Below are 16,213 nucleotides of genomic sequence, written 5' to 3'. Positions count from 1 at the left end.
TATTTTTAGTTTAATTACTGAAGTATCAATTTTATAATCATTGTGTCACAGAAACTGTTTCTAATAATATTTGAAATCCAAGAATTTTGCAAAACAAATGTGTTAATTTCACATGAATATCTATTTAGACTTTACTTTTTCAATTACTTTCAATTGCATTGGCAGTACATGAATTATGTATGTTGTAACAGGAATCGACTGTATTCATGATGTAAAAGAATTGAATTATGAATAAACGTAGAAAGTTCTCCGTGCAGAGATAGGTGACCTATTTCAAGTAAAATGCATACAAAGTTCATAGCCATGTAAAATTATGGTGTGTATTGCTGTTTCTATAATTAGATAAGTGATTCCATTTCCGTAGGGTTTACAACAGCTTTGAATATTTCATAACCATTTCAATATCATAATTTGTTTTGCTTTTTACTTTCGATACCATGAAATTATTACGTAATCAGCAATACAAAAATGATGAATATTTTCCATAGAGAAACTTCATGTGATACACCGTTTAAAAGATAAATAGAGCTTCTGGAAATTAACTGGGTATATGACGCTGTTTGGGCGGATTTTAGCAAAGAAATGTAGTATAAAAGTTACTTCCTTTTGAAAATAGACACGCCATTTGAACATTGAAATATTTCAACTAAAAGACAAGAATTGATGTATAAATCACAATTTATTGGCAATATTATAACTGTTTTCTCTCCTCGTGCTTATGTAATTATCTATGACTTCAGCTGTCAGTTTCCTCAGAATTGTTTATTTGATTTATGTTTCAGACACACAAATAGACCGCTAAATTATGCTCAATATAGAATTGATGCAAAAAAATAAGTGAAGTTATAAAACGCATATATACAATTGGTTAAGAATAGTTTAACTGTCATTATAGGAATACCTAGACCTTGTTTTACATCTTACCCGAAGTTAACAGAATTGTTAGAGATTTTACCAGTGGATGTAATCCATGTTATGCGAAAACCAATTATTCCAGTAATATAATGTTTAGGGGGTATAACTGTTTAACCAGAAGGAGCTAACCCATATACTTATACATGTATAGGTGTTGATTCATGAAACGTCAGATATTGTAGTTTGGTCATAACGCGTCACAATATGCTGCTTAATATATTCGTAAGATTTCTTTTCATATTAACAACCGGCAACACTGCCGTATATAGTTTCAATGTTAAATGTGCCATCTTCTTACATAACTATGAGTAAACATATGTGATGTGAAAATGTCGAACCATTTGATATTATGCAATAATTTTATGGCCTAACCGCCATAGACATTATTCATGTAGAAAATTGCTGTGGGACGAGCAATGCGCATTAACTGATCAACATACTAGTACTTAGTATTTTATGACAAAATATGAAAACATCAGAAATATAAAAACAGTATTAACATCATTCGTAATATCTCGCTATTTACATATAACCACCTCGTTACCTTGTTGGAACTAGATAGCTAGAGGTTATTAGTTACATGTACACATATGGACAAAAACTAAATGTATTTCGTTATAAAGTGTTTTTATTGAAACGTTGTGCGACATTTAGAAAGAATTCGAAATACCAGTTCTCTAGAATATCAATCTAAAATAATCTTAAATACCATCATTAGTTTAGATATATTTTATTTCTCAGAATATATATACATGTTACAATTAACAATATACAGAAAGAAATTCAAATAAACTTAAAAAACAGGATTCGAATGAAAGACAACGTGTCTTATAAAATTATTCTTCTAAGAATGTGTAAAATCCATCATTAGCTATTCCATTCTTACTATCGGCGGTTAAAATCATAATAACTAACAAATGAAGAAGGTTTATATTTGAATCTTATTGTTGGCATTTACAAAATGTGTAAACAATATCAAACAAATAAATATGCATGTTTTCAGTTTAAATTATTGTTATTAAAGTGAAACCGATAAACAATATCCAACTATTGTGTTCGGTATTTTTTTATTTGCTGAAGTATGACGAAAAAAGCCGAACAGATTCGATTGGTGAAAACAAGAACAATGGACATGCTATTAAGCATTTTGTGATATTCAAGATGTAATATTTTGTTTTAAAGGTTACCATTAAATAACAAAATATGATGTGTTAAAAAAACTGTTGAAATGAAATGTCGAAAACCTCCATATATTTTGAAGTTATTAGCTTTTTTTATAAACCAACAATTAAATAAAGAACACACATAATTATAAATGTATGGGAAACCACTATTGTATGCGATCGACGTTTTCTGTCATTTACGATTTCTGTCGTATATATGCGTATACCTAATTATGCGTATACCTAATAATAGTCAAAATGCCATATATAGATTTCTTCCAAAAGCGTTCAGGGATTAAATTATTTCATATTGTTTTTCAAGAATAAAGACATTCCCTAAAAAGGGAACAAAAACAATCTGCAATTAAATAAATGAAAACATTGGTTAAAACACCTGCGTGCAGTGAAAATAATATATAATCAACAGCTAAAACGTACGTAGTTAGTGATATTTATGGGAAATGAAAGGATGGACGTGACTTAATCAGACAGTGTTTGATATTTGCCGCTCTTTACCGTTGGGTAACTAATAATCATCAATAATCACAATGACTGGTCGATAATATTATAACATATGTTGTTCAAGGGTTTGCATGGGTGAAACATTAAATAAATAAATTTGACTTCTTTATAATCGGGCAAATGTGAATTTTATGACATTTAAATAATTGTTCAAGAACATGTTAAATGTTTGTTATCTTAAATATGAAAAAGATTTCATAAAAAGTACCAAAATGTAAACAAAGTAGATTTTTAAATTCTATACAAAATACTAAATCACTATACAGTAAGGGTACTAATTGCCAAAAAAAAAGCAACAGAAAAAACGATTGTTAAAGTAATTGGCCATTTATTATACATTTTTGGAATATATAAGATTTTTTTTTATAAATAAAGATAAAACATTTCTAGGGTATAATGGACTTTTAAATGTAAATGATAATCAAAATGTCAGATCAATAACAGTAGGCTCACAACGGAAATGGTTTGATTGAAAAACTTGAAATTATTTTGTGATTCTTATGTATTATGTTGGTTACAGAATACAAATCATATTATATATAAATTTCATTTGCATATGCTTATTTTTTCTATGATCTTATCTTTTTCTATGAAAATCATTAAATATTTATATTTCATGTAAATTTCCGAGTTGATTTTGAAAAAAAACATGTATACGCGGATATCGTACAGGATTTCATATGTGATATTGTTGTGAAATACTTTTACGAAATAATTAAACAACAGGGTCGATAAATACGGAATATTATGTTGTAGTAGCTTTCTGGGGCTTTGTATTTTGCTACGAGCAGCGGTGGAAAATTGATATCTCGCGAGACCGAAGGTCGAGCGAGATATCAATTTTCCAACGTTGCGAGTAGAAAAATACATAGTCTCAGAACGCTACTACAACATAATTTTCCTTTTATTATATACATTTTCGTTTTATTAAGAAAATGCAATGTAGTTGTCAAGAAATAAATTCATGACTGACGGATGAATACGTAATTCTTGAAAACTGGCCACGCCTTTAATAATTTTGGTTCCCGTTTCCAAATGCAACGTTATACAAAGCTAAGATCGGAACCAACGTCAAAAATAGTCCGTCACTTCCATATATGGTACCGTATTTGTCACTAACATAATACGGAAATTTCTATCCGATGAAACGTATTTGCGCTTCAATATCGGCGTGTATTTAAGGGAGAAAATTTATAGGTATATAATAAAGTTAAATATTTACATTTCATGTTAATGACCTTATTGTTGATTATAAAAAACTAATATATGCGAAAATGAAACAGGATGTCATTTGTCATTGTTTTATGTATTTTTACGAGTTAATTATACAAGGCCGTTAAACCGGACTATATATAAAAAGAAACGTTTTGAGCGAATACCTTCATTTATCGTACTGACGTAGTTCATATACACATTTAAAGTAAAACGTAATTTAAATAACTTACTTCACTTCATAGTTCTTATTATATTTGTATACAAATACTTAGAACGGATTTAAAACAGCTTAGCATTATTGTTGGTAAAAAAGCACATAATAATGATGATGATCTTTTTGATTTATTTCTTGATGTGCGTATTTTCCGCATGCGGACTTTTCTGTGATAAGCCATGTGACGTATGTCCGAAATATACTAACGGGTAAGTTCTGGAATATATTATATAACTATTTTATTGTTTTTGATCAAAAATACTTCATTACAAATAGTTTACTTCGAAAATTGAAATATATCATCGTTGGTATTTTGATGTTTAAAAAAACTTAGTTTAATTCAGAGGAATACGATTTTAAAATGAATGTATGAACATCTGTTGATTATTATGTAAAGCAGACAATTTTAACAATATTTTTGACAAAATTAGTACCTGTATTATCCTGTTTTATTTTGAAGGATTCCCAAATCAGACAATTTCATAACAACTGTTAATGTTCCAGCAGAATGCACCAATGGAACTTTCAACTGGCATTATCCCAAAGGACACACCATGCTACATTTTCAAAATGTGAAAGAGGTATTAAAATAATTAAAATATTTTATGTTAGACAATATATATAAAAAAGAAATAATTTGTTCTCATTTTTAATAAATGAATCTTGATAGTATGACTTTATGAATTTGTATAATTACTAAGTATACATTTTTTATTTTCTCGGATATAATCTGTCATTTTTTTCACCCCGCTAGCTGAGAAGAACTATCTGTATAAGAGACAGTCAATGTGGCGATTTCTTCAATATAACGGAAAAGGCTACGAATGAACGCCTGGGGCCATTTGATGATAGTAAGTATATTTTAAAAAGAAAGCAAATTATGCATGTACATTTTCGCGATAGCCATAAATGTTGTATCATGCATGTAGAATTGTCAAAATATTTGTAAATGAAGATGTATAAATAATATGTCACTATGACAAACAGGATCAGGTCTGTCACAAATTTCATCATAACGAGTACAACATAAACTGTTGTTAGTGTTCACTTCATTGTTGGTTTGTCCTCAACAAGAACACATTATTTATAAGCTACACCTTATTCTGAATCACGTATGGATCATTAATTTTGATGATTCCTATGCTATTTAATATCTTAAAGAAGCGTTTGACAAAATAAATCAATTTTTGTTTGTTATAGGGCAAAATCTTAATGGAATAATTGTCATGGTTTTATGATGTTTTGTGTTTCTATATATTGTTTTGAATTCTACGATGGTATATCTTCATATGATACCTGCCTTCAATAACGATATTATTATCATTATTATTATTAAAGGTAGACTATTAATGTTACTCGTTAGCATTTCTAAAAGATATGTTTAGGATTTCAACCTAAATTTTCGCTGCGGAATGTCTTCTGAACCATTATACACGTTTTTCAACAAATTGACTATCACTATAAATTCATATAAGAATTCTTTTTGCGGGTCAATTTTATTTTACATTACATACCTTTTTTTACAGAAATCTCAGCCTGTTTTAACGCAACATTCGCACGAGACATTGTTATTCAAGTGACCGCTCATCCAGATAATGTTTACTTTGGAGGGTTTGAATACAGAATATACAGATAAAATGTGTAGAATTTCGAAATAAAATGTGAAAATAACGTATAGTTTTTATGTCTTTGCCACAAAAATGATTTACAACTTGGCCTTAGTTTTCGTTTTTTTGAATCAGTAAACGTAATTTAAAATCAGACGGATTCCACCAATTTGATATGCCATTTCACATAACCTGAAAATGTAACGAATAATAGTCAAACAGTAAGTGACATAACATATTACTGACATAAACAGAAAACACTTTTTCTATGAACCTTTCGCAATCACATTGTTATGTCATTAGAAAAAATACAAATGAGCCGTGTCATGACAAAATCAACATAATGGGTTTGCGACCAGCATGGATCCTGATCAGACTGCACGGCTCAAATGTTCTTTAATATGAACTTCAGACAAATGTTTAAATTAATTGTTTTATATGAAACAATTAAAAGTGTTAGAATATTATAGACTATATAGTAAATATTCTCCTGATTTGGCTAACCTCGCGAAGTAAAATATTCATAACATGAAAGCATAATTAGGACTTTTCACATATTCCTGATAATTTTGTGATAATTAGGTCTTAAAGTAGCAGGTTAGAAAATTTCATAACCATTTTAAATTGAACGATGTTTTTGCAAAATAATTCAGTCATCAATTCTCTAATGCGCTAGCAATGTGACATTTATTCAAACTACAAGTTCAAGGAAAATACTGGCTAAGATATTTCAAGAACGTCACTTTGTAATTAGTGAACCTAGGTTCAAATATCAAAGATAATAATTCATAGAAATACCGTCAGAAAAGGAAAAACCACCAGCAACAACTGTACAGATTATTTCCTTTTACATCTCCGATTGTAAATGGTGTACATGTACCTAATAGCACATGCTGATGTCATCTTTTGGTATCATTGGGGGGAGAGTGTGAACATAGATTCTTCAATTCCAATCAATTTTCTATCAAATATTTTACAAGCATTCAAAACTTCAGTTTGTAGGCTCTTTCTGTTTTTATCATTAACCGATATACTGGTACAACACAATAGTATTTTTTACAAAACAATACAATACAATACAATACATTACAATACAATAAATTATAATACAATGCAATCCATATTGGCAGTGTTGAGAATGATTGCTGGCGGCATCTATTTTTGCGTATCAAATTGAAGTTAATGAATTGAAATTATATGAACCAGTCAACAAAGATTGTTACTCACATGCTCCGCTTTAAAATACGACTTAACTTAAACGAAAAATAAACATGGATAAAAGAAAAAAACTTAAAATATAATTTACGCTTTATTAAACACGACGAAAAAGGGTTAATTCCGTTTTTGTTCTATAAAACTGTATGCATTGATTATTGTTTTCTGAATAATGTTTTACTATTTCATGTAACAGTATACACAATATCACCAAACATTATTAATTATTTTATGACCGAGTAAACCGTGTACCGATATTTTGTCGCTTAATTAACTTCGGAACAACTCGCCGATAATTCCTAATTAGAATTTATCCGAAGGCTGACGGAAATAGCCGATACAAATCTTCCACGGCTGCAAAAATGATTGTTATAATTATGATTATTGTCTAGTTTTCATGAAAGGACAACTACGGATAAAATGGACTGGTAACCAAGGGATATGAACATGTTTGATTACAATCTAGCTAAGGCTGCATTAAGCTTATTCTATAAATGTCTATTATTGATTTTACCTTTAAACAACCTTAATGTGAACGTGACTTATAGAATGTTTTATTAATCTCTTGTAGGAATTTTTATAAAAAAAAAAACAATACGTTATTATAAAAGAAATATGAAATAGTCAGGTATTGAGAATGACTAATGATCCGTCTTCTAACCTGTCTCTATGGTTACAGGTTATATGTCTCTACGGAAACACGTCATCTGTTTAACAATACTGGAAAATTATAATTGCTAATCAAACGGTATTGATTGGTAATTAACATCGATGTATAGAAAGCAATATAACAAAAGTGTAGCTTCAAAATTACATACAATTTGAATTACTGGAAACATGGAAAATTGTAAGATAATAAATTCAAAATCTAAATGTTTCAAAATGTGTTGGTTTTATTGAAAGAAAAGAAAAAAACAACAACAACAAACAATCCAAAAATATATGAATAAACAAATAAATAAATAAATAAATAAATAAATAAATAAATAAATAAATTTATTTATTCATTTATTTATTTATTTATTTATACATTAAAGCAGACGCCTCCAGATTCATGCTAATTTTCATGAAAATTTTGACAATGTATTTGAATGTGTAATATTGTGAAGTAACCAAAAGGAAACAATTTACTCATTATCAATGGCACTTAAAAATCACGTTGTTACCAAAAAGTGGTCAAAATATGCATAAATAGCCTTTACTGCGTTAGTAACGCAGTAGACATATAGTTGTAAATACTGAAAAATCAGTCATTAATCGCACATAATATGTAAAATATAACTTTTCCTTACATCTTACGTTTTTCTCAAGTTTGAATTAATTGAAATATTTTGTTCCATCTGGAGGCATGTAGCTTAAATAAATTGAAATAGCGAAGATACTGAGAAATGTCCATATTTGAAAATCTAGATGATAATAAATATCTAAAATAAACGTTTTTGGTTACAAATAAATATGTAAATGAAAAAAATTAAAATAGGCCGTTGAATAAATTAACACAGCACAATCAAACAACAACAACAACAAACAGAATATAGTTCATTTTCAATTGCATATTTCTTGATTTATTCCAGTTCTTTACTAAATAAATATTACATCATTTATGAAAGAGAAAGATACTGTAAACATCCATAAATAGGTAGTTATATACAAGTGGGCCACAGATGGAAATAATTTAGTAAAAAAATGATATGTTAAATTGCATAAAATTTTGATAATCAAGATAATATATTTAGTTATAATTTTCATAATTAATTTATGACGCTTTCACTTTATTTATTTTTTTCAAATCAGTTTTCTTTCTTTGGTACTTCTAAGCTCGTTTGGAGAAAATGAACAGTAATTTGGAATTACTTTGTGTTTATTCCAGCAAAATGCTTGTAATTGCATACATTATTGCATATTAATAAATACTAAATATAATAATTGAGGAAAGGCACGTTTTTTATTGCAGTATAATTGGCACATTCCAAATATCACATGCTTACTAAAATGTCAAAACTTTGGTTAATTTGAGATATATTATTGGTAGAATAATAGAGTTTGAGTACCCTATCCAAGAAACAAGCAACCACATGTAGGTTGGTACACTGTAAGAGGTTAAAGGATCTATAAAAGTAATCAAGTAGAAAGGGAACCAGCATAAAATGCATGAATACGATAAAAAAATAACGATGCGCGCCAATTTTGTACCAAAATATCTCCTGTTCAAACTGCGTCTCTTCGTGTTGATCTGTACAAGTCTATAAAACATTTGTTCCCGTTTTTTATCAGATGACTTTGTACATGCATTGCAAATCAAAATGAACGCTGTCGGCACAATATAACATATACCTGTTGTTGCAAAGGCGTATGGCTTATTTGAAATAAATTGGCACATCTTTGTTCGTTGAAATAAACATTCCATTTGTTGTTCAATCCCTTTAATATGAATTTTCGGAGGAATAAAACAAAAAGACAAAATAGCTGGAATTATCCAACATCCGACAAATAGTATCGTATTGAACTTCCGGTTTAACCAGTAACTTCGTCTAAATGGTCGGCAAATAGAGATATATTCATCGAAAGCCAACGCAGAAAGATGAAATATAGAGCTTGTGCGGAGCATGCCATCAAAACTGTTGCCGAGATCACAGAGTAAGACTATTAATTGACCAGGTATTTCCAGCTCCACTGCTATCATTCCAAACAACTTGACCGGAAGTACGAACACTCCGGAGAATGTGTTACAGATCATCAACGAACATAGAAACAACCGTGTGTTAGCTTTTAATTTCGGTGCACGTATAGTGTATGCTAATGTTATAATATTTATAGTTATATCAAGCACCGGGACGAATGCTAAACAATATCCAATCACTTGCCCTGCTAAATAACTATAACCCCAAGTTGGCGTCGAACATTCTACCTGGTTTGATGAACCATTATCACTTAAAAATGTAAAGCTCATCACCATCAAGAAATAGTTTCAATAATATTTGTTATGAAATAGTTAGTCCAACATTTCCAACGAAATAAAATCTATCACATCACAAATTATATTTTTTCCTCTCTTTGTTTGAGAATACATGGCTAAATATAACGTCAGACTAATTGTCAGATAGTTTACTTGTCAACGTATAGAACACTCTGGCTTTAAAGTCAATGGCTCAATGTATTCATCGGAAAACAACTGCTGAGTTCACATGATCCAATATTAGATATACCCAGCAGTCCGCACGATGTAATTTTATACATCATAATTATCACTGGTTTAATGGCATTCTATCAATTATATTGAGCAAACTATTTTAGTCTTGTATTTAGTCTACCTTGTTTTTGAATATTTAATCACTAATCGATTTAGCATTAAGCCCATTTTCTATCTTATTTATATGAAATCAATGTACCATATTTTAACCAGGGAAATAAAATTCGCATTGAAACGAGTTATTGCAGTCTTGCTGGGATACGTGGTGTGTGCAGCATTTAAACAAGATTTGATTTGTATGACCTGCAAAACTAAATATACTAAAACTGTTCAAATACCGATATGCTTACATAGGAATTAGACAGTCGTAAAAGCTAAATAGCTAAATAATTATCAGTTATTGTTTTAGCTATAGAGTCATGTGATTTGTTACGTCAAGGAAGGAACAGGCTGTGATCGTGACAGAACAGCATGAACTAGTCTATTTTTGGAAATAAATTTAATCTCAAATGCATGAAGCTTTAATATCTCCATTTTCTATAAGACCCTTGCAAATCAGATTACTATTTCATCGTGTATATCAAGTAACGCAGGAATGTGAAATAAACGCAGGTATTGTAAAAAAGTACATAACGCCAAAAACTATGCACAGCTATAAAGCTTGGGACAGAAACTAATAACAAAAAAACAAACAAATAAATTTATGAAAAAAAAACCAGTTGTTTACTTGCTTAATTAATTAATTTTTGTACTGCCATTATTAGAATAGAGAAAACAGAATCCTTAAAGAAAGCCCGAAACGACAAAATTATAAATGTTACAGGCTCGATTTGATTGAGTCTGATCATGGACGGTAGTTACCGTCCACGCCCACTAGCACTGGCTTAAGCAGAATTCAATATTAAAACACGAAAATATCGACATTTTGAGTTGAGAAACATATCCAAAAGAATTCAGAAGAGTGGTGGTATGTAATAATTTTAAATTGTAATAAATAAAAAGGTTAAACACAATCTTTATGTGGTGAACAAGTCTTTCTTTACTGGGCCAAAAAAGTATAATCATCAACTTATTATGAAATTAAAAAAAGATGAAAGATTGTTTCTATTAAACAGCATTAAAGAAAAGATCCACCATTGCACAGACCGGTGCATACAACATTTTGATAGCATTGAACATATCTTGTATGTGACAAAATCTCACTGGTAATCATAATTGAGGGTTAGTGCATCTTGTTCCGTGCATTTACATCTGCAAAAGTAGAGATCACAGGCAAGGGAATAAATAAGTCCCAGACGCTTCTGCAGATTTATAAAAAAAAAAGTGCATTAACAATATTCCTGCATACAATTACGTCCAAATCGGTAATTCTACGTTACGTGCAATTATTTGAAATTTGCAATGATTATTATAAATGCATGTATGCAATATAATGTAAAGATTTTATTTAGCATTTATGGTTTATTCCATCCTAGTTTTCCATCTTTGAATGTCGACAAAACCATTTTAAGGGCAAATTTCAAAATAGATATTGACTGAAAATGCATGATCAGACGGTCTTAATCTGGATCAATTTAGTAGCATGAGCACTATTGCTGGTGAAATACATGTAATACTTTGATAAGTTACTTCATGAAATCAACAAAATTTACTTGTTCTTTGCAATGAAACAAACGTTACACGGTTTTGAATTAAAGTAAATGTTCTTCAAGGTTTTTGATAGTTATACCAGATTTGACTAACAATAATAGAGCGGAACTGTCTTCAGGGATGAGATTATTTCAGAAAGTGACAACTATGTTCAGTTTTAAGATGGTTCTTTCTGACCCTAATAAGCTTAGTGTAATGTAATAAAATGATTTGTTTACGATTATCCAAAGATAAGGTGCAACAGAGGGGCAACAACCATAAAAACAATGAGATTACACACTCTTGAAATATTGTAATGTTAATGTATTCATCTACCTTGTCAACCTTCATGATTGTGCAGTCAAGGGTTTGATATGTAGATAGCTTGTAGCTATGACCTAGATAATGTATAACTATACAAACATTACAAAGTTGCTATGATATTTCTTTATATATCAAGTTTATATCAAAATTTTAAACACACCTCAACGATTTGATAGTATTAAATCTCATTCACTGTGAGCATTATAACAGACGATACAATTTTAATTATACAAATCATGCGATTAGTGCAGTTCAATCAACATGGACAACAGTGTCTTGGACTGGAACTCTCTGAAAATGGAGATTTAATAAATTTGAATAAAGCAGACGAATCTATACCACGTGATATGAGAACATTTCTCGAATGCGGAGAAGATACATGGAACAAAGCTAGAAGGTTGATTATCTGAATAAATCAGTACTATACAATGCAACATTCGTGCATTGATACACGTTATTTGTTATGCATATTTTTTTCAATTGCAAAAGTTTAGAAATTGGTTTAAAATGTTTTAGTTCGTGCTCAAATTCACATACTATGTGTGCGTGAACAAGCTTCACCTCCAGTGGCTTATAATCCAGCTATGACATCACTTATTTCATATAGATCTTCTGACGCAGAAAACGCGTCTGGACATTTCAAATGAAGTATCTTTACACTTAATCATAAATGAATAATACGTTGTCAAAATTCTGTTGTAAATCAAGAATGCTATAAATGATTCAAATGTAGGTAGGAGTATGAGAGTTAGCTAGATCATCCTCATCATTGTTATTATTATTTTCATTGGTTGCGGCGTCTGACATAAGCAACAACTGCAGTTAGTGATAATAAAGTATTGTCCTATATAAACCCATATCTTAATCTTTACGGAAAATAGGCCTGCATTATCTGTGTTTTCAATTAAGAGTTACGACCCTTGATTGACCTTGCAATAAACATGTCTATGACACTGTTTTGAAGGTGTAATTGTTCTACTGTATTGATCAAACTAAGATAAGGAAACAATCTACAGTAAAAGCTATACAGACGCAGAAACATATTTGATGGCTTTATTTTATGCAATCAGACGACACAAAAGATCACGTCATTGTAATTCCTAGAATAAATTGACTTTTCAGTGCTTCAAACAGAAAAGACTGCTTGGTAAAGAGAAACTGTGTAAAGATTCTTGCCCCTATAACGTCATGCGAGAAGGTGTTATGCATTGGCATGAACTATACGGACCATTGTAAAGAACAAAATGCTGATATACCAGCAGAACCTGTGGTGTTCAACAAGTTTCCAAGTTGTATTATTGGACCAGATGATTCATTGAGCTACCCAGAAGAGGCAAAGGTATTGCGTATATTGCTCTAACATGAGATACTTAACTGAATAGCAGACTGTGTAAATGCACAGTTACGTTTATAATTGCTCTATTCACTATTCAAGTTGTCTTACATTAATGAATAGATATACTGGTCTTAATTTAAGCTAATGTTTTACAAGTTTAATGCAGCTGTGCACTTTTACTTTATCTCTACACATATCTACAGATAACTCTCCAATAGCATGTGTTTTATGGATAATGTACGGCTTACTTTTCAGCTTTTAGTATGTCTGTCTTATACTATGAATCGCCTACAAGATAATTTTTAAATTCAAGAATATCTGTAAAATGAATATGTATGATTATTCTTTCAGGTTTTAGATAGTTTATCCGGGTAATGTAAGACTTCCACTTTTCTTTTCTTTTCAGCTACTAGACTGGGAAGCAGAGCTGGTCATTGTTATCGGGAAAACAGCAAAACATGTCAAGGTTTTCTTTGCATTCAGGATATAGAATATTTGTTCCCATTTTTTATATTGCAACTCATAGTAATTGGCATTTAAGTTTGTTTCACTTCCTGTTAGTTTGAAATTTCAGATACGTTATTTCAGAAACTTTTTGCAAAGTCTGAAAATCCTTTTTAAACGCCAAAGCTACTAAATTGTTCATTCTTTGGTTCAATAGTTGCAGAACTCACACGGAGTGGTTCTACATGCCAATAGCTAGTTGATTGATGTTTATCCGAATCCTGTATACAATGTAATTGTTTACATTATATTGTTATATATTTGATTCAATTTTATGTCAATTTTAGTTAGAGAACGCCATTCAATACGTGTTTGGCTTTACTTAAGCGAATGCCGTTTGCGTACGTGACTGGGTATGGAAAAATGCCGGCCAGGTGGTTCTTAGTTCAGCTATGGACCAAACAATAGTCACTGTTGATGAAATAAAAGGTAAATGCGTTTAAGTATGCACTTGTCAATGATTTTAAAATTTTCAACCGAATGATAGAATGATCGATAGACTTAAATGAAGTATGTTATTAGAAAATGCAGAAAGTAAATCTAAACTTATTCTAAAGGTAATGTAATTAAATAGATATATGTAATACCTAATTTGTCCTTTGATAAATATAAAACTTGACGTTCAGGTAATTTCCCCACGGAACAACGTTGTGATTTATATTTTAAATATTTCAGATCCTCATCACCTTGGTATAAAGTGTATTGTGAATGGTGTTGTAAAACAAAACAGTAACACTTGTGAAATGTTGTATAAAACCGAAAAAATAGTTGCCCATATAACGAGGTAATACATTGCTGTACTGAAACAATTCGTTGATATCACTAGAACCACACAATTTATATACATCTTATGGTTTTAAAATATCTGATCTCTATAAAGGTAAAACGACTTGTTTTGACTGTCCATTGATAAGAATGTTTGTCAAAACGATGAAGATAATTATGCTGATAATTATGAAGATAAACTCATTTCAAATTTTAAATTTAGGAATGACAGTACAGTGTGGATCTTTTAAAGCGGTTATGAAATAATTCACAAAGTTCTTCTTCTAAATTTTTGTGTAATGTTTGGCAAATTCTTTTAAGTGGTTATTCTAAATTACAGATTCATGACGATCTTATTTTGTCAGGATCGCCCCCAAGAGTTGGGCATTGTATGAATCCGCCCGAGTATATAAAGGTAAAAGTTTTAATTAACGACCATTTTGCAATAATTGAAATTTATATAGATTTTATAAATCGGATATTTAGAAAGACAAAATAAAAAATAATTGATGCCTTTATTGACATTGTCACTAAATATAGTCACAGGCACTTCTCAACTTATATTTAAAGTTGTGCATAGTAGGTCTGCTTTAATTTGTCTGAATCACCAGAAACGGTTCACAATTATCAAGCATTTGATTATATGCACGCGTACCAACTTATATTGCATGCATTTTACATTAAGAAATTTACTTTATTTTCATTTAACGATCTATGGATAAAGCAGCGAATATAAAAAGTAACTTAATATAAATGGTCTTTTCTTATTGTATGAATTTGTATCTATCTTTGACAAATGTATTTATTTATATGTATATACCAGATGATATACTATGTATAATCTGTTCTCTTCTGTAAAACTGTTTTGTAACAATTAAGATTTTAAGCTTTATTTGTAATACAAAATGTATTTTGTTTTAAGGTTGGAGATGTAGTTGAAGTTGAAATTGAGAAAATTGGGACAATCAAGACTAAAATCATTTAGATTTAGAAACAAACAAAATGAGAACCATAGGGATACAAAGTTATGAACAGATGTCAAGAAGAGTTAATCATTTTTACCCATCGATGTCAACAATATAACTTTTTAACACTACAAATTATTCTGTTTATGGAGTCACGACTTCATGAAACTAACTTTGGAAGTCTTCTAGTACGGCAAAATTAATTATGATGCAGGCACTGTTTTATTGTATTGTTGATTAACACCTGTAGAAAATCGTTTAATTAATTCGTCAAAGTTTTATCGCTCATGTCGAGACATAAAACAATGGGAAACCTGCATCAGGTCAATCTCTTTTTAACACAGCATTAATTCATCAATTAAATGTATTACATATATTCCAATCATTATTAAACGATAAATCTACCATGACAAAAGAGAATAAGGAGAGCAATATACAAACACTGGATTTTCCCCATCGGATGACATGTTGTCCAGACAAGACGATGTTGGATTTTTTAATTATTCTGAATTGGGAATAAATGCTTTTGATAAGTATATTACATAGGCAAAATATTACAAACCGTATTCATAATGCAGAATACATTATTGTTATTTTCTGCTTAATGGTAAATTGGTGGCAAAAGGAGACAACGCCTAAATCATAATCA

At 30.1% G+C, this 16,213-nt stretch overlaps 3 protein-coding genes across 3 annotated transcripts; 2 read left to right on the top strand and 1 right to left on the bottom strand.

Moving 5' to 3' along the window:
- The first annotated feature begins 4,103 nt into the window (after positions 1–4,103).
- LOC132750199 (uncharacterized) lies at positions 4,104–5,700 on the top strand. Its single transcript, XM_060740145.1, has 4 exons — positions 4,104–4,238; positions 4,490–4,610; positions 4,784–4,880; positions 5,556–5,700. Exons 1-4 carry the CDS (start codon positions 4,138–4,140, stop codon positions 5,663–5,665), a joined length of 429 nt encoding a protein of 142 aa, XP_060596128.1. The 5' UTR covers positions 4,104–4,137; the 3' UTR covers positions 5,666–5,700.
- Positions 5,701–5,787: 87 nt separating this feature from the next.
- On the bottom strand, positions 5,788–10,090 carry LOC132750190 (beta-1 adrenergic receptor-like). Its single transcript, XM_060740134.1, has 2 exons — positions 9,045–10,090; positions 5,788–5,828 (listed from the first exon to the last, which is right to left on the bottom strand). The coding sequence occupies exons 1-2, from the start codon at positions 9,805–9,807 to the stop codon at positions 5,788–5,790; spliced, it is 804 nt and encodes a 267-aa protein (XP_060596117.1). The 5' UTR covers positions 9,808–10,090.
- Positions 10,091–12,102: 2,012 nt separating this feature from the next.
- LOC132750188 (fumarylacetoacetate hydrolase domain-containing protein 2-like) lies at positions 12,103–14,238 on the top strand. Its single transcript, XM_060740132.1, has 4 exons — positions 12,103–12,391; positions 13,117–13,333; positions 13,737–13,796; positions 14,122–14,238. The coding sequence occupies exons 1-4, from the start codon at positions 12,231–12,233 to the stop codon at positions 14,158–14,160; spliced, it is 477 nt and encodes a 158-aa protein (XP_060596115.1). The 5' UTR covers positions 12,103–12,230; the 3' UTR covers positions 14,161–14,238.
- The last annotated feature ends 1,975 nt before the right edge of the window (positions 14,239–16,213 follow it).

Source organism: Ruditapes philippinarum, unplaced genomic scaffold, assembly GCF_026571515.1.
Source record: "Ruditapes philippinarum isolate M1 unplaced genomic scaffold, ASM2657151v2 ctg5296_1_1_1_1, whole genome shotgun sequence".
In the NCBI taxonomy this organism is placed as follows: domain Eukaryota; kingdom Metazoa; phylum Mollusca; class Bivalvia; order Venerida; family Veneridae; genus Ruditapes; species Ruditapes philippinarum.
The sequence above is the reverse complement of the archived record's forward strand: the minus strand, read 5'-3'. Positions and strand labels throughout refer to the sequence as shown.